This window comes from Epithele typhae (assembly GCF_022376455.1).
Source record: "Epithele typhae strain CBS 203.58 chromosome Unknown BXZ73scaffold_20, whole genome shotgun sequence".
In the NCBI taxonomy this organism is placed as follows: domain Eukaryota; kingdom Fungi; phylum Basidiomycota; class Agaricomycetes; order Polyporales; family Epitheliaceae; genus Epithele; species Epithele typhae.
Window position 1 is genome coordinate 50,156 of NW_025954211.1, and position 16,685 is coordinate 66,840.

At 59.0% G+C, this 16,685-nt stretch overlaps 3 protein-coding genes across 3 annotated transcripts; all 3 read left to right on the forward strand.

Annotated features, from left to right (window-relative positions):
• Positions 1 to 3,830: 3,830 nt before the first annotated feature.
• BXZ73DRAFT_100795 (FAD/NAD(P)-binding domain-containing protein) lies at positions 3,831 to 5,649 on the forward strand (the record flags this gene model as incomplete). The annotated part of the gene is made up of 9 exons (XM_048014686.1): positions 3,831 to 3,874; positions 3,941 to 4,143; positions 4,211 to 4,279; positions 4,340 to 4,716; positions 4,776 to 4,793; positions 4,849 to 5,022; positions 5,073 to 5,162; positions 5,217 to 5,267; positions 5,323 to 5,649. 9 exons carry the CDS (start codon positions 3,831 to 3,833, stop codon positions 5,647 to 5,649), a joined length of 1,353 nt encoding a protein of 450 aa, XP_047878416.1.
• A 2,298-nt stretch (positions 5,650 to 7,947) lies between these two features.
• On the forward strand, positions 7,948 to 11,472 carry BXZ73DRAFT_46059 (sulfate transporter family-domain-containing protein; the record flags this gene model as incomplete). Its single annotated transcript, XM_048019622.1, has 16 exons — positions 7,948 to 8,305; positions 8,425 to 8,500; positions 8,564 to 8,645; positions 8,710 to 8,821; positions 8,875 to 8,989; positions 9,042 to 9,214; positions 9,270 to 9,407; positions 9,468 to 9,525; positions 9,574 to 9,708; positions 9,764 to 9,796; positions 9,846 to 9,946; positions 9,998 to 10,174; positions 10,225 to 10,737; positions 10,791 to 10,895; positions 10,947 to 11,366; positions 11,420 to 11,472. 16 exons carry the CDS (start codon positions 7,948 to 7,950, stop codon positions 11,470 to 11,472), a joined length of 2,649 nt encoding a protein of 882 aa, XP_047878417.1.
• A 1,275-nt stretch (positions 11,473 to 12,747) lies between these two features.
• On the forward strand, positions 12,748 to 14,412 carry BXZ73DRAFT_46148 (glycoside hydrolase family 76 protein; the record flags this gene model as incomplete). The annotated part of the gene is made up of 7 exons (XM_048019640.1): positions 12,748 to 12,861; positions 12,923 to 13,213; positions 13,396 to 13,462; positions 13,582 to 13,700; positions 13,760 to 13,772; positions 13,839 to 14,305; positions 14,362 to 14,412. 7 exons carry the CDS (start codon positions 12,748 to 12,750, stop codon positions 14,410 to 14,412), a joined length of 1,122 nt encoding a protein of 373 aa, XP_047878418.1.
• Between the last annotated feature and the right edge of the window lie 2,273 nt (positions 14,413 to 16,685).

The following is a 16,685-nucleotide window of genomic DNA, read 5'->3' on the forward strand; positions in this document are numbered from 1 at the left end:
GCCGCTACGACGATCGCGGTCCCGCCGTTGGTAGGGAACGAAGCGGCGTGACACGGAGGATCCGCTCGCGTCGTGGGAGCGGCCCTGCGTTGTACGAGAGCTCGTGGTGGGGCGATTGTGGTCATCGTGGTTGGCACGTCCCACACGTCCGGATACTCGTTCCGCGATCTCGATTATCTCGGCCTGTTCAACGACTTCGGCCCAAGAAGAATTCGGGGTAAGACTCCGCATCCAGAGCTCGCGCTGTACTGATGTGCGCAACCCATGCCAGAGCTTCTCAACTCGTTCGCGAGGTGAGACGAATCCGACCATCAAGAACAGGTTCTCAAGCTCATGTACGAAATCTCGTACGCTGCGATCGCCTTGCCTACACTTATTCAACTTTTCCTGCATCTGTAGACGATAGTCGACAGGGAAACAGTAATTGAACAAGCCAACGAAGAGCTTGCGAAGCGTCCATTCGCGCGGCGCAGACGATACAGACGTCACAAAGAAGCTGTATGCTTTACCCTTCAAGAAGTTAGATACTTGAGAGGGTAACATCTCAGGTTTGATGTCGAATGCTGACAGATATTCCACAGTCTGTCGCATGAACTTGTGGAAGGCTTGCGCATCGACGCGTCCATCGTAAGGCTCTGGTTTTTCAGGCTTGAGCCGGAGCTTACGATGGTTTCGGTGCCGATTGCTGCCAGATTTGCTCGAGCTCGAGGACGACGAGCTTGAGTTATGATGCGCACGCGGTGGCCCACCGCCACCGCCTCGAGCCGTACCAGAACTCGAAGAGCTCGACGAGCTATCACCGGGGGGCTCTCCAGCAGAGCCGCCTCCAATGAGGTCGTCGAAGGCACGCCCGAGGTAGCTGCCGGGCTCAATCTGGGCTACCGGTCGCAGCGATGTCCCTCGCGCGGCGGCAGCGTCAAGTCCTGCGCTTGTATCGCGTGCTGCCGTACGTTCCCTGGGGAGGCCAAACTCGTCCAAACCCACAGGTACGTCCTCTCGCTTTACCGCGCGCTTTGAGGACTTCGGGAGCACAGATTTCTCACTGCTCGGAGAGGTCTTCTGCATGCGAAGGTTGTTGTTCTCGCGAAGAAGCTGGTTATGTTCTTGTAACAACTGTGTGTACATAGGTATGGTAACCTTGAATGAACTATCCGTCTGGTTGTGATCAGACGGCGGTCTGGATGAACTCACGTGCGACGCGGAGCTCGGAGGAGGTTCCACGCCAGGCGCGCGAGAGGGAATAGCAGCAGTGGGCTCCGGCGCACGCAGCTGGTCGCGCCATTGCGATACCCGGTCGGTCTGCGACGCTTCAGCAGATGACGGCTGCCGGCTCGATGGGAGCGTGCGCAGATACTCGTATAGCTGAAACGCGCGACGCTGCGCTCCCAGGTCGAGGTCAGGGACATCGGCGACGTCCCAGTCGCGGGTATCAATGGCCTTGCCCTTCAGCTCAGCCGGAATGCGAGAAGGGCCCTCGCCACGAGACTCAGACGTGGACGAGGCCGACGAAGCTGCCTTCTTCATCGCGTTAGAGCGACGCTCAACACGCGCGTGCTCAGAAGGAGTCAAGTCAGCGGAAGCACGAGTAACAGCGCGCAGCTGCTCTAGGGACAGACGCGGCGCGGGCGCGACGATCGGCGTCGCGCGGGGAGGCTCAGAAGCCTGTCGGGAGCTCTTCCTGCCCTGACGACCTCGCTGGACCGTCGTCCAGGGGCCATCCTGTTCATCTTGAACGGTGTCGACAGGGTTAGAAGCAGCCACCGAAGGGGTGTGCACACTAGAGAGCGGCGATGCCAGCTCTCGTGGAGGTAGAAGGGGCGAACGAAATATATTCGTTGCTACCAAAGCCGCCGAGTGCCCACTAACCGTGGGTTGACTCGGGAGTCGCGGGCTTCCGGACGCGACCTCTGCGTAAGAGCGTGCGCGTGCGGTTCCGGCACTGCTCGACCGAGCAGTGGACGCGCGGTAAACACCAGCGCGACTCGCGCTCGAAGCGCGAGGATCCTCCGGAGAGGAGAGGGGACTATGGAAGAGAGGCTCTTCAGCCTCACGAGTACGGTTGATTATGGACTCACCAGGTTCGTTGCCAGCGGCGACCGTCGCGAGAGAGGCTGGTTCGGTGGTGCGAGGTCGACGGAGGTTGTAGCGAGAGAAAGGTGCGGCCATGGTGAGGGTTCTTGCAAGAAATGTCGGGATGGGGAGAGGGGATCCGAGAGGTAGTCGAGGTGATCAAGCTCGAGGGCGCCCAGTCGGAGAGAGAGATAAGCTAGTAGAGAGGAGTAGGGGTGAAGAGTAGACGAGTGACTGTCAAAAATATGTCGCGCTCGCGGTCCAATCGGGCCGGTGGTGCGACACGGGGGAAGAGGTCACGAAGGGGAAGACAGGGATAAGGTCTGTTATCTTCGGAACACTGGGGCTTTCGCCCTACACCTGTACTACTATATATACGTAGGGTAGTCCGAGTCAATGATACGAGGGGAGACGTGGAGGATACAGCGGGACCGAGACGAGGAGACGGAAGAGGAAGGGGAGTCGTGGCGATCAGGTGACCGGCGCCAACGCGCACGGGGACTGATCTAGCCGATCCGGAAGAGCGCACGTCTCAGAAAGAGACGAGTTGCGGACCCGGGCAGACGGAGAGGATAAAACTGCGTTACATATCTGCGCAGGAAAGTTGGATCCCTCGGGAAGGCGCCGGGCAGTGAATGAAAGCACTCTAGATCTGGAGACGCGGCTCGGCGGGAACTTGCAATTGGGGACATTGTGAGCTCCGCTCAACGGAAGCGCGCCAATACTTCCAACGAAGAGAATTCTCCATTGACCATTCATGCATGTTGTACACGAGCAACGAGACAAACAGCTTAGCCAAGCAAAGTGGCCACGTGAGAATTGGACGATGTGAAATATGATGCCATAAGCGCACGGCCGCCGGCCCACCCCGGATTACGAACTTCGTCCACCTGAAGTGTTGCAACGTGCACCACGCCGCCGAGAACTTCGGTAATACACATCAGTGAAGCAAACATTGGGCCTTAACTGGAGTGTCAAAAGGGGTTGGGCCGCCGCCCGCTAGAGCTGTGGTACGTAGATCCCAGCTCGGAGGTTTTAAATACTTTCCTTACGATGTTCAGACTTTGCAGGCAGTTGCCACGTACCATCAGGAGGCGACCAGAGATCTCCTGCCCATTTTCAAGGCTTCAAATCAGCGCAGCATCGCCTGGGATGACTTGTATGGGCGTGACGTGAGTTTTTCTTGCGAAATTCACCTTACACCGGGTGCGATGTCGGGCCCCCTCTAGCCCGCGGTTGCAGTAGGGAGCGGCCGCGGCGTTGTATTGTCGGCAGTATCGTCGTGCGTGCCCGTCGGGGATGGACCGCGTCGGTTATGACGAACTGAAACGCTTGGTGGTCTCATTCCCAGTATATGGCTTCACTTACCCTTATCACTGTATCTTGCAGGTGACAGCTGTTACAACGAGGCGGAGTGATGCTACCAAGCCGCCTATGCTTGCCTCAGCCATCAGACCCCGTGGTTCTCGTTCGTCCCGCGGCCTGGAGGGGGTTCCTCACGCTCTGCCGCCCAATGCCAACGTCTAGGCGAAACCCACCCGAGGATTGTGACCAAACGCTTACTGATCCCGAACCACTGCCCGCCTCACTCCGCTTGAGCATGAGTCAACAGGATATGGTCTTCCACTCTGTAGCGTAATCTGGCTTCGCAGTGGTTGGCACTGTCTCAGCGCTAGTTGCCTCCCTTCGCTCAAGACGCGTCACGATAAATATCCCCAACCTCCTCAATGTCGAGTCCATCTCCTCAGACTATCCCAACCATGTCTTCCTCCCAACCGCAGAATCGTCTTCGCGTCGCAGTCATGTAAGTGTTTCTGTGCCCGCTTACGTGATGGCGTTAAGCATACTCACGGTGCTTTTCTCTGACCAGTGGAGGCGGAATGGCTGGACTCGTCCTCACTCTGTTCCTGCAGAAACACAGCCCCGACGTGCAGGTCGACATATACGAATCCGCCCAAGCGTTGTCCGAAGTCGGCGCGGGCATCGCCATGTGGCCGCGCGTGTGGGAGATCGTAGTGCAGCTCGGCTTCGAGGAGGAGCTGAACGAGATCGCTTCGGGCAGCGCTGGGGAAAGTGAGCACGCTGCTGCCGTTCAGTCGCGCTACAGTATTGACGCTCCTCTGCTCCCGCCTGCATTCAGAACCCTCTTTTACCTACTACAAGGGCGACCAACCGGAAATGCAGGTTGCGTTCCCGACGAAGTATCTAGGTACAGTTGCTATCCAACTGTTCGAGTGTGGTGCGGCCGTGCTGATGATCCGGATCGTAGCGCGCACGTTCCATCGCTCGCAACTCCAGACTCTGTTCGCGAAGCACATCCAGAACGTAGACCAAGTGATCCACTTTGGGAAGCGCCTCTCCGACTACGTCGCGCCCGCGTCGGGAACGGGGGAGATCATCCTGAACTTCCGCGACGGGACAAGTGCCACCTGCGATGTCGTGCTCGGCAGTGATGGGATCCGCTCTGCGGTGCGCCACACGATGTACGAGGACATGGCCAAGGCGGCGTCGGACGAGAAAGCGGCCGCCGAGCTGCGCCAAGTCTCTGTGCCGATCTGGTCCGGCAACATCGTCTACCGCGGGTTGGTTCCGGTAGAGGGTCTTTCGGAAGACATGAAGGCCGACGTAGTCACTTGGAACCGTGCTGTGAGTGATGTTCTGAATTCGCCCCGGGATTCTTCATGCTGATGGCGCGTCGGATGTAGTTCCTCGGGAAGAATCAAGTAGGTGTCTCGTTCAGTGCAGCGCCAGGCGAGAGGTCCTAATATGTGGCACCAGCATATCGTCTGCTACCCAATTGCCCAGAACAAGTTCATCAATCTTGCGAGTTTTGTTTTCACCCCCGAGGGAGAGGGCACCCAGTATGACGGACCTTGGGTCTCCCACGTTTCTGCCGAAGCGGTGGTGGAGAAGTTCGGCGGATGGGATCCACTCATCCAGACCCTCATGAAGGTGCGCGTCCTCCCTCATCTACTGCTATTTGTGCTTAAACCTGTCGGCAGGGTATGTGTGATCCGCTCGCATGGGCAGTAAACAGGTTGAAAAAGTTGCCCACTTTCTCTTCCGGCCGTGTCGCTCTTCTCGGAGATGCGGTGAGTTTAAGCTTTCATGAGCGAAGTTCTACTTTCCTAACGCTCTCCGTCCAGGCGCACGCCATGACGCCCTTCCAAGCCTCCGGTCTTGGGCAAGCCATCGAGGTAACTTGTAACCTCTCCCCACCTCGAGCAAGGCTGACGTTGACCTTCCCCACAGGATGGCTTCGTCCTCGCCTCGATCCTCTCCCAAACGAACGTGACGGTGTCCAACGTCGCGTCCGCGCTCAAGATCTATGACAAGATCCGGCGACCGTTTGCGCAGAACATCCAGCGGCTCTCGGACGCGAACGGGCAATGTCAGCACCTACGCCAGGGCGGGTGGGAGGACGTCACGGCCGAGGAGAGCTTGCGAGGCGGATTCGCGCAGGATCGTTTCGACGGTGTGTCCGAGCTTCTGGCCTCGCATATGAAGTGGGCGCAAGAGTCGAGCGTGATGGACGACAGGGACGAGGCTTTGAGGATGGCAAAGGAGCTGACGGCTTGAGTACGAACTTGTTCCTCCATGATCACAAACTATCAACAAGAACCAGTCCGCTCCGCGCGCGGCTTACACTTGGTTGTTTTCGCATGCGACCCTCACTAGTCACTGGGGGTGATCGCTCCGGATCCCATGAACTTTCGATCTTTGGCATTTCAAGCTCTCTCTTTATTTCTGATGGCCCCCGCGAATGACGTCGGGATGGTAGGGCTGCCAGGCCCAATCCAGGCCCGGGCAGATGCACGCGGCTGAATATTGAATGCTAGTCGCCGTGCTTTGCCCCTGTCTTGCTCGAAACATTTCCCGACGTGCGTCAAGCAGCGCCGACGGCGGAGGGTAAGGCGGGGACCGCGCGTGGACTGTCTCGAACAGTGATTGTATGCGCGCGCTTCTCGGACATTCTCTTCGGTTTCTAGTTTGTGACGGGGCACCCCAGTGGAGAGGACGGCTGTGGGGCGGCGGGATCTCGTATATATACTGGTCTGGGGCCCCAAAGAATGCAATTCCCTCTTTCCCTCTCACTCGTCGACCGCCTGATAGACGCCCGACACCCAACGCTCATCAGTACCAGTCTCCTCTCTCTCATTCACCCTCTCTCTCCAGCTCAACCGTTACCACTCTCCGTGACTTTGGACGACAAACTCCAACAACGCTCAAGCCGCCATTAAGCGCACACAGTGGCTAGAAGCATGTCCAAACTACGAAGAGCGCTGTCGGTGAGTTTCGAATATGGAAACATCCACCATCCAGCGGGAAATGCCGAGCGGGGAATTGAGAGTCCAGATCGGCCGTGGTCGTCGACCGTTCTTTCTCCGCGCTTTCCATCATCTTCAGCTTCGCGGGTGAGTCTGCCGACCGGTCACACTCGAACCTCCCGGCGGGTGATCTGTCCAGGTGGACGTCTAGACTTGGCCGTCTCTCTTCCGCCCAAAAGCACCGACCCGGCATAAGGGAGCCTAGTGCCTCTCGAGTGCTGCCCTCACCGTCCGCTCCTTCCGTTCTGCTCTCGTTCCTTCGACACTGACCAATGTTTTCTCCTTTGTCTACCTTGTCTCCAGAGGGGCCCACTCCGGGTGCCATGTCAATTCCGACAGCCGCGCCACCGCGTTTCGAGAATGGAAACGGCGACGACGAATCACCAAGCGCACGCGACCTCGACGCCTACCTCAGAATGCAGAGCGGCTCTCCCCTCCACTCTCGCGCCGGGTGAGTCCCTCGCACGTTTGTCTCGGGCGGTCACTCGTCTCGCTCGACTCACATCAGCTATGGCGCTGGCATTCGGAGCCACAGCTGGTGTGCGTCTGCTGCGGAATCGAGGCCGGCGGACTCTTTCTTGGGTGTCTCCAAGTAAGGGGTAGTCGTGCGTCCAGCTACAACGAACGTGGTTCATCGCATTGGAACCTCCAGCGAGCGCCCGTTCACGTACTCCTAGTCCCTTGAGAGGCAGTGCGAGCTGGTGGAATCTCTACGGACTCGATGCCATTTGTTCCATGTGCTCCCCATCTCCACCCAAGACGTCGGGTGGTACGTCCACGTTATGCTTTACACGTCTCAAAGAAAGCATCAGTCCCTTGAAATTGACGCCCAGGCTGGAGATGTGATGAGCCGTCACGACGATGCTTCTCTCGAACTTAGCGTCAGCCGCTCGTAAAGAATACTCCATGAAGCCTCATAGTTTATGTTGATGACTTGCACGAGCTGACCCTCTGCCGCAGCCTCCACCAGCCCATGACGGTGTCCTCCAGCTACGACCCGGGCTATGTCCCACCCTCGCTCCACTCTCAAGGCGCGATCCGTGACGACACCATGGGGATCTCCAGTCGCTCCATGAGACGACCATCCTCCTCTCACCACGGCTCACGGCCGAAGACGCACAACCTTCGTCATGCGCAGCTAGACCTTCCGAGCGCAGAGCAAGGGGCTTTCATCTTCCCCGACCTAGGCGCGGCCGCGCACTCGCATTCCGACACGCACCTCCCGCGCGAGGGCACTCGCACCGCGAACTCGTCCGTGCTCTCTTTCCACCATGACAACGACCATGATGTGGGGGGCAGCGACCTCGAGGCCTCCACGTCCACGCTCTCCACCCAGCCTTCCGGCGCGCGGACCCCGCGCGCGACCGCGCCCTCCGCCCTCTCCCTCCTCATCGCCCGACACGAAAAAGAGTCCGAACGCCAACGCTCGCTCTCGCCCCGCTCTCTGTCTAAAGCTCGCGCGCCGTCGCCAACCCCCGAGTCGGAACCCACCGCGCTCGACGTCCCCGCATCTACCTCGGTCTCCCACAGCTCCGCTGCCACCCCGACGATGTCACGCCCCGCGCTGGCTGAGACGAACACACCAACACATCCCCCTCCTGACCTGCCGCGCGGGCGCGGCGCGATCCCACGCTTGGCCGATGCGGACGCATTTACGTCCGCCGCGAAGTCACATGCAGTTCGCGAAGCCATTGGCGAGCGCGCGCCGCTCCTCGCCGACGTAGAGGCGAACCCGCTCACGTACTACACGAACGGGGACGCGACGCACGCGCGCGGCGGCAGCGGCAAACGTGGGGCGGTGTGGACTGCGCTCTCGAGGGGCGCAGGTCCTCTCGCCACGGACGCGGCGAAGGCTCTCCCGGCGGTCGTTCTGGGCACGTTGCTCAACATCCTCGACGGCATCTCTTGTACGTCCGTGTACTTTCGCTTCTGCGTCTGGATCTCCCGTGGGCTTCACGTGCGCGCGCGGGGAGCGAATGTGTGCCGGCTGTGGAGACTGATGCGCTTCGGGGTGCTTCTCTTGCAGATGGAATGATCATTTTCCCAGCCGCGGGCGTCTTCGCCGACCTCGGCGGCTCGGGGGTTTCCATGTTCTTCGTCTCGTGAGTAGCCTTCGTTTGAAGACACCGTGAAAAAACAGGGGCTGATGCTCGAGAACGGCTTAGTGCGATCATTTCACAGCTCGTGTACTCCGCGGGTGCGAGTGGGTTCGCGGGGGCGAATGGGAGTATGATGATCGAGGTGGTGGTGAGTATCTACTCTGTCCTATCGACAAAGTTCCTATGGGGCTGACATCAACAATCGTGACCAGCCATTCTTTCACCTCATTGCTAACAGCATCCAGGACCGGATAGGAGAGGATGATCCTCAAGCGGTCATAGCCACGACAATGGCCGCATTCGCGTTTTCGTCAATCCTCACCGGTATGTTTGTACGCTGCTCGCAGAGTCGAGTGCAGATTCACATACACGGACAGGCATGACCTTCTTCCTTCTCGGGGCTTTGAAGCTTGGAACTCTCATCGGCTTCTTTCCTCGCCACATCCTCGTCGGGTGCATAGGCGGAGTCGGTGTATTCCTGATAATCACTGGGTACGACGCGCCTCCCCATTTTCTCTCTGCTCCATAGCTAATCGCCTTCTAGGCTGACCGTAAGCACGCGCATGTCCGACGACGACTTTTCGCTCTCTTTGGAGACGCTCAAGTTCTTCATCCTCAACGTACACAACCTCGCGCTTTGGGTCCCCGCGTTCGGCCTCGCGGCGCTCCTGCGCATCATCACACACAGATGGGACCACCAGCTCATCTTTCCTATATGTGCGCCCCATTTCTAGGGTTTCTGCTTTGCCCAAATGCTAAATTTTCCTGACAGACTTCTGTATCATACCCGCCGTGTTCTACGTCGTTGTCGCTGCCGCACGCATCGACCTCAGTGACTTGCGCCACAGCGGCTGGCTGTTTGACATGGGCGCTTCCAGCGAGCCGTGGTATCACTTTTACGCGCTCTTCGGTGCGTGTTATCGTTTCATGACTTGGCTGATGCGACGAAATCTTACAAAAACGATATCAGACTTCCGGAAGATGCATTGGTCGGCATTCTGGGAGACCATGCCCACTCAACTCGCCCTGTAAGTGCATTTGAGTGGTTATATGCGCATGATCTGACGTCCGTACAGACTGTTCTTCAACATTCTACACCCTCCTCTCAATGTTCCTGCGCTGGCTGTCTCTCTCAATCACGACGTCGACACGGACAAGGAGCTTCTTGCTCATGGGTATTCCAACGTGCTGGCTGGTATACTGGGCACTGTGTGAGCACGATCGCTGCTTTTCCACGCGGCCAGCGGTATACTGATGGATCGACAGTCCCAACTATCTCGTGTACGTCAACACGCTCCTGTAAGCCATGATCTATACAGCTTGAGCGCATGTAGTGACCTCTTTGTAGATTCTATCGCGTAGGCGGGGATACCCGTGTCTCTGGATTCATGCTCGCCGGTGCCACCGCCGTTCTGCTTATGGTGGGGACGGGACCGATCGCATTTATCCGTATGTTTCTTTCATATTCGAGGGGTATTCAGAGCTAATAACTTCGCGCAGCGGTCATGGTTGTTGGCGCTCTCATCTTTGTCCTGGGTATCGACCTCGTCAAGGAGGCGCTTTGGGACACCAGGCAACGCGTCAGCACGACAGAGTACATCACAATCGCGAGCATCATGGTGGTCATGACCGTCTGGGACTTTGTCATCGGCGTTCTCTTTGGCATCGTCGCCAGCTGTCAGTTGTCCATCTCCTTCCTTGACCCAGTCGCTCACATCTTCTTCTAGGCATATTCTTCGTCGTCCAAAGCTCCCAGCGGCAGTCCATCCGTGCGCTCTACAGTGGGTCCACCGTGCTCTCGACGGTCCGTCGTCCGGGAGCACACCGCGCTTTCCTCGGCGCGGTCTCGCGCCAGACCGCGGTCCTGCGCCTGCAGGGCTTCCTCTTCTTCGGTACCATCGCGCGGGTCGAGGATTCGATTAGCGCGCTTCTTCGCGATGACGCGTGGCGACGCGAGCCGCTGCGCTTCCTCGTGCTCGACCTCGCGCTCGTCGCGGGGGTCGACATGAGCGCAGCAGAGGCGCTGCTGCGGGTGCACCGTTTGCTTGCACAGCGCGGGGTCGTGCTGGTGCTGTGCGGAGTCACGGACGGGGAGGTCGGTCGGGCGCTGGCGAACGTCGGGCTGCTGGACGCGCCGGGAGTGGAGCTCTTCACGACGTTCAGCGATGCGGTGGAGTGGACCGAAAACGTGTACTTGCGGGCGTGGTTTGAGGCGCAGAAGACGGAGACGCTGCCCGTCAGTGAGTGTCCTTCCTCTCCTTGGGAAGTCTCGGCGCTGACCAAAACATTCTAGCTCTTCCCGGCAGACAGGACGGCGGCACACCCTTCCAAGGGTCCGTCGGCGACAGCCCCCGGAGGTCTGCGTTGCTAAACGCTGGATGGGAAACTATCGCGCGAGGTTGGTTCCCACTAGCTCTCGGAGTATGCGGCTGTGCTGACGCCACTGCAGACCATTCCCCGGAAAATATGGCGCCTGAGCCCCTAAACACCCTTATCAGCGTCTTCTCTCCCTACGAAGTGATCGATGCAGACGCCTTGGCTCCGCTGGTCCCCTACCTCACTCGCATGTCCGTGCCCGCCGGGACCGTCCTTTGGGAGCAAGGCGCGTCGCCCGACGGCCTGTACATCGTTGAAGCCGGCGTGCTTCGCGCGACATACGCCTTCGCACCACCGACGCTGCCTATGGAAGAGTCCATGGTGCCGGGGACGGTCGCGGGGGAGCTCTCGACGCTCTCCCGGCTGGAGCGAAACGCAACGTGCGTGGTCGAACGGCCTGCTATTCTGTGGAAGCTCAGCATAGAGAACCTGGAGCGGCTGGAGCGCGACGAGGCGGATCTCGCGCGTGCGTTCACACGACTGATCCTCAAAGGTGTGTGATCCTCAATGCTCCGGACGCACAGAGTCTGATCGCGCTTCGGATAGGGGCAAAGCTCGACTACGATATCCTCATCACGGCCCTGGCGACACGACAGTGATAGCCCGTGTGCCATGGGAAGTATGTACGCAAGATACCAGAGGCCCGCTTTCTCGTCCGCTGTTGTAGTCCCTTGTCACCTGTCCTCGGACACCACATAGATCGCACCCGGCGACGATACCATCTATTCCCACTCCTTTCCTATCATCCTGCTTGGGCTTTTGATGTCGCCACGGCTTTCGAAAAATACCTATCGTCATTCCCACTCGCGTTGCACCCGGTGCTCCCCCGCACTTATATCGACGCTTACCCGGTCAACAAGACATCTTTACAGACCACATAGCGCACCAAGCATATGATGCCCATTATTAGACGCACGAATCACGAAGCATCGTAACCGGTAAGCATGTGAAGGAATTCGCGAATCTGGACGGCGGGGGGGCGGCCGGCGATGCGCCGGCCTCGGCCTTCTGTGGCCGCTGCACCGCATGACGCATATGCTTTCACCCTGTTACCGAGCGTCGAGTGCGCTGATGCTTCTTACTTGCTACCAGAGTCTTCGGATGCCGCAGGCACGGTGGATCAGGTATGCGCAAGAACGATCCAGCTGCGTCCTCGACCCGACGCTCTCGGTAGCTGTCGAGAGCCGCGGGATGGCTCCTTCAACGGGAATCGACCCGACGCTCAAGGCTGTGGATCCTACTGCTGCGCAGACACCGCTACTCGCCAGTGTAGGTGCCACACCCTGGAAACAACAAGGCCAGACTGAAACAGATGGGAGCTCCTATGACGACAACATGTACGCCTTCCGCCCGGGCAGAGCGGTCATTGCGCGGCCGATAACGAGAGCGGACGCAAGCATCATCTCATGACCTTGTGAGGCACTGGTCACCGCAGGCACTCCGCCGACGGTGATGGTCCGAAGGTTCGTAGCCGTGTTCGCTAAGTACGCGTCCGTCATGTGCGGGCCTACGTGCGTCGCGCTCCACATGCAGTGATGCACATGCTCATCTTCTCGCGAGAGGACGCGGGGGCAGGTCGCGGGCCGGGCCTAGTAAGTACTTATTTATTGATGTGGACGGGCCAGTTTGATCCCCCCGGACGCAACGAGAGTCGCATCACGGTCGTCGCCTTCCCCCAGGGCCCATCGACGTTCAACGGCCAGACTCAGTCTTCAAAGCACTGCCATCGTGCCCTGATTTGCCGCCCATCACAGTGAGCACTCATATATAGCTACCATTATCCGGCCGCAGCCCTCACCGCCCTTCCCCCCCTCCCACCATCTGCTTCCCTCTACTCCCCGACCCGGGACCCACACTCCTTATTCTAATTAAGCATGCTTTTCAACTTCAGCAAGCTCACCGCCCTCGCGGCGCTCACCGCCCTCGCCACCGCGTCACCGCTCCTCACCGCGCGCGACCAGTGCGGCGCGACACTCAGCGACTCCCACGTCCGTCCGCTCCCCTCTCCCTCGCGCGCGCGTGCCCACTGACCGCGGTCCTCGCGCGCAGAACGTCGCGCAGCACCTGATGGACACGTTCTGGTATGGCAGCGGCTGGGGCATTTTCTGGACGGACGCGAACACGCTCGAGGACCTCTACAACCTCATGCTCGCCGACGGCTCCACCTCCTTCGACGTTGCGGACAGCACGCCCATCGGCCAGCTCGGGCTCCAGCAGAACCGCGACGCCTGGATCTCGAAGATCGGCGGCTCCAACGACGACGCCGGCTGGACAGTCCTCTCGCTCTGGAAGATCGGCGACTACCGCCTCCGCCACGGCGGGGACCCGAACCCGTACTGGGTGCGTCTACTCTTCTACCGCGCGGTGCTCCCATCGGGCGCAATAAGTTCGCCGCGAGTGCTCTCCTCCTTGCGTTCAGGGAGGTCGCGAGGGCGCCGTTGCTTCCCCATCTGGTGATGATGAGCGTTGTGCTGATGGCCGATCGCTGTGCCTGCGTGGCGCCCGCGATGCCCCGTTCACAGAACAGTGCCAGGATCGTCTACGATCTGATCGCTGCCGAGTGGGATGATTCCACCTGTGGCGGTGGAGGTGAGTGTTGTTTGTCGCCATCGCTAGAACGTGCGGCCGGTTTCGAGGCTTCGAGCGCGCGCGCGCGCGACGGGGTCTCGTCCTCTTGCGCACACTCACACGCTTTGCGCTCTGCATAGTCTGGTGGTCGAGCGCGCACACCTACAAGAACGCGATCACGAACCAGCTCTTCCTCCACCTCTCCGCGGCGATGTACAACCGCTTCGGCGGCTCGCAGTACCTCGCGAACGCGCAGAAGGTCCGTCGGCGCGTCCGTCCTCTTCCGCACAGCACATCGCTGACCGCGCGCGATCACAGACCTGGAACTGGCGTAAGCACCCCTGACCTCATGCGCCGCCCGCCCGCGCTCACGGAGCGTACTCACTCGCCCGTGCAGTCCTCAACTCCGGCATGCGCAACTCGGACGGGCTCTGGAACGACGGCCTGACGGACTCGTGCCAGAACAACGGGCAGACGACGTGGACGTACAACCAGGGCGTGATCGCGTCCGGGCTCGCGGAGCTCGCGCGCGCGACCGGCGACCGGTCGCTCCTCGACCAGGCCGAGATCACGCTCGACGCCGTGACGCGTCTCAAGGTCCAGAACGGGATCCTCACGGAGACGTGCGACAGCGCGACGCCGACGTCGTGGTGCAGCAACGACTCGGTGATGTTCAAGGGGATCTGGATGAAGCACCTCCAGTTCTACCTCGACAACTTCCCCGACCGCGCGAGCAAGTACACGAGCTTCATCCACGCGCAGGACAGCGCCGTCGTCCACTACGCGACCGGCGCCGGCTGGAAGGTCGGGAACGTGTGGTACGCCCCGGACCAGGGCGGCTCGCTCTTCACGGCGGAGACCCAGGTGGGCTCCTTTCTCTGCGAAAGCGTCCCGGACGAGAGGCTGACGACTGCGGGCAGACCGGCGGCATTGCCGCGCACAATTGCGCTGCCAAGTACGGCACTTGCTGAAGAGTTTCAGTTGATTGTTTGTTACATATGTATCCAGTTTTGGCGGCTCTTTAGTGATTATAACTATGAACGACGAAGCGGATCTGTTGTCACGAGGCACCGTCTGAAGTGGATACAGACGGCCGGCGACTCCCAAACAACGTCGACGTCAACATCGGCCGCAACAACAGCGCGGCGGGGAAGCGTTTTGTCGCCCACGACCATTCCAGTACAGCTGTTCATATATCCTAGTGTGGTGTCAGCTTGAACACGGTCGTCTGGCTCCCCAAATTGAAACAGCAACTCTGTGTAGAGATAGTACGTGACCTCTCAGATCCAAGGGACGGTTGGTTATGCTCAGCAGCGGCATATCGCCTTTGGCGATTCCGTCACGACCCGCCTCTTGCTTGCTTCCTCCCCCAATCTCAATGACCAGTTGACGGCTCCAAACATATAAGATACAGTTACTGATCAGATTCCCCGTTGGATCGGTCGTAACGTGGCTGTGCTTAGTCATCCCGTAGCTAGCTGGCGCCAGACGCCTGCCGTCCCGCACTCACTTCGTTCTTTCCATCGCGTCCGTCTGTACTCGTCCCCCGGTGTCCATAGGGACCCACTGTTTCGCATCGATTACGCTTTCCCTCTTCCGAAATCGCCTGAGCCGCCGACATCTTGCATAGTACAAATTCTCCACAGACGGTCACAAGGTGGGAGATCTACTAAGCCAGTAGGTCACTAGAACTCGACGGCGAGAAACAATAATCAAGCGAGACACGTCGTCGTTTAGCGGTGGATGCACTCACCAGGTTCTGCATCGCGAGCAGCAGCAGGGAGGATAGGGGCGGCAGCCATCCCCATCTCGGTGGAACGAGCAAAGAAGGTGCCGATGGCACGATTGAAGTGTATGACGATTGGAATGGTCTCGGTACGATGTCGGAGTGGATTCTCCATCTAAGGAGGTGTCCCTCATACGTTCACGAGAGGCTCAACGCGCTCACAATCGCAAAAAGACTCACAGTGTTGGACAGATCCAACGGATCCCGATGCCATCCTTGTTCGTGGATTGTGCTCGTCTCTTTGCTTCTGTTGCCATCCCTCTCATTGCGCTCGCACACGAGGTTTTAGAGCACTGTCACTGGTTTGGAAGTGGTCCCGGACATACACCATCGGCGACGCGTATCAATCTCACATCACATCCTGGCAGAGCGCGGTGGGGGAAAACGTTTGTATCACCGGACATACATAGCAGTGTCATCTGCAATCAGTCCCAATTTATGAGCTCATCCTCGTTCCCTTCCTCTCACACCCGGTGATTGAATTAGACGTCTAGATCACCTGTAGCGGCACAAAGTCAGTCCAGAGCCTTCGAGACACGAGAGGACGACGGCTGCTTACTCTTCCTGTTCACCGCGGGAGGTCACCGTTCCAACCATCCCATTGCGACAACCGGCAGGTCCACTGCTCGTACCGGCGGAAGTGAAACGGTGATACGTATATAATTCCCATGCCTTTCGTCGAAAATGTCACAGACAAGCACTCACCCAGTTCCTCAGAGGGCGTCACCACGTCAGCGCCTGCCGTCGGGGCAGCATAGCGGGATGTGGTGGGTGTGTAGCTGCGTGCTGCTGCGTGGTGGAACAAGACTTTGCTCGTGCGTGTTATTATACTAGCTCCCTCCCGAAGAGGCTTCGCTTCGATGAAGCGACCACCGCTCCGGCCTCGCACCTCGAGACTCTGCTCACGGCCACACGTGCACGTGGGTCCAGAAATATACCGTCCATTCTCACGTCACGCATCACACCCCGCCAAACTGTTTGTAATTTCGGGGACCTGTCACGCCGTAAGAGTTCAGCAACGGCGCCCAACGGTTTGCAGATTCATTTTCGCCCATCCACAACGGTTTGAACATTCTGACCATATTCCGCAGGAATCCATGACACAAATAAATACTCCGTGTCTCTGTTAATGGTGCGCTCGGCGCATTTAAGACCTTCCGGTTCGAATATGCCAGGGTGGGCCGACCCCCAGTTAACTGAACGCAACGGAACGATTGCAAGCTCATAATGAAATAGTCGGCCTATGTGCGGATGCGCGTATCAATCTGCTGCCTCGAGGAAGATGGGCTCCACGGCCGGAATGTCTTCGACTGGGCTGGTACGTGAGCTTCTACAGTAGGGTTATGATATGACATGGGAGGAGCTCACCTGGTTTCTCCGATCTCGGATCGCGCCACAACGGCAGCGTCTGCGGAGGGCGCGGCGGCAGCGATGACGAGGACGGCAGCAAAAACGAGT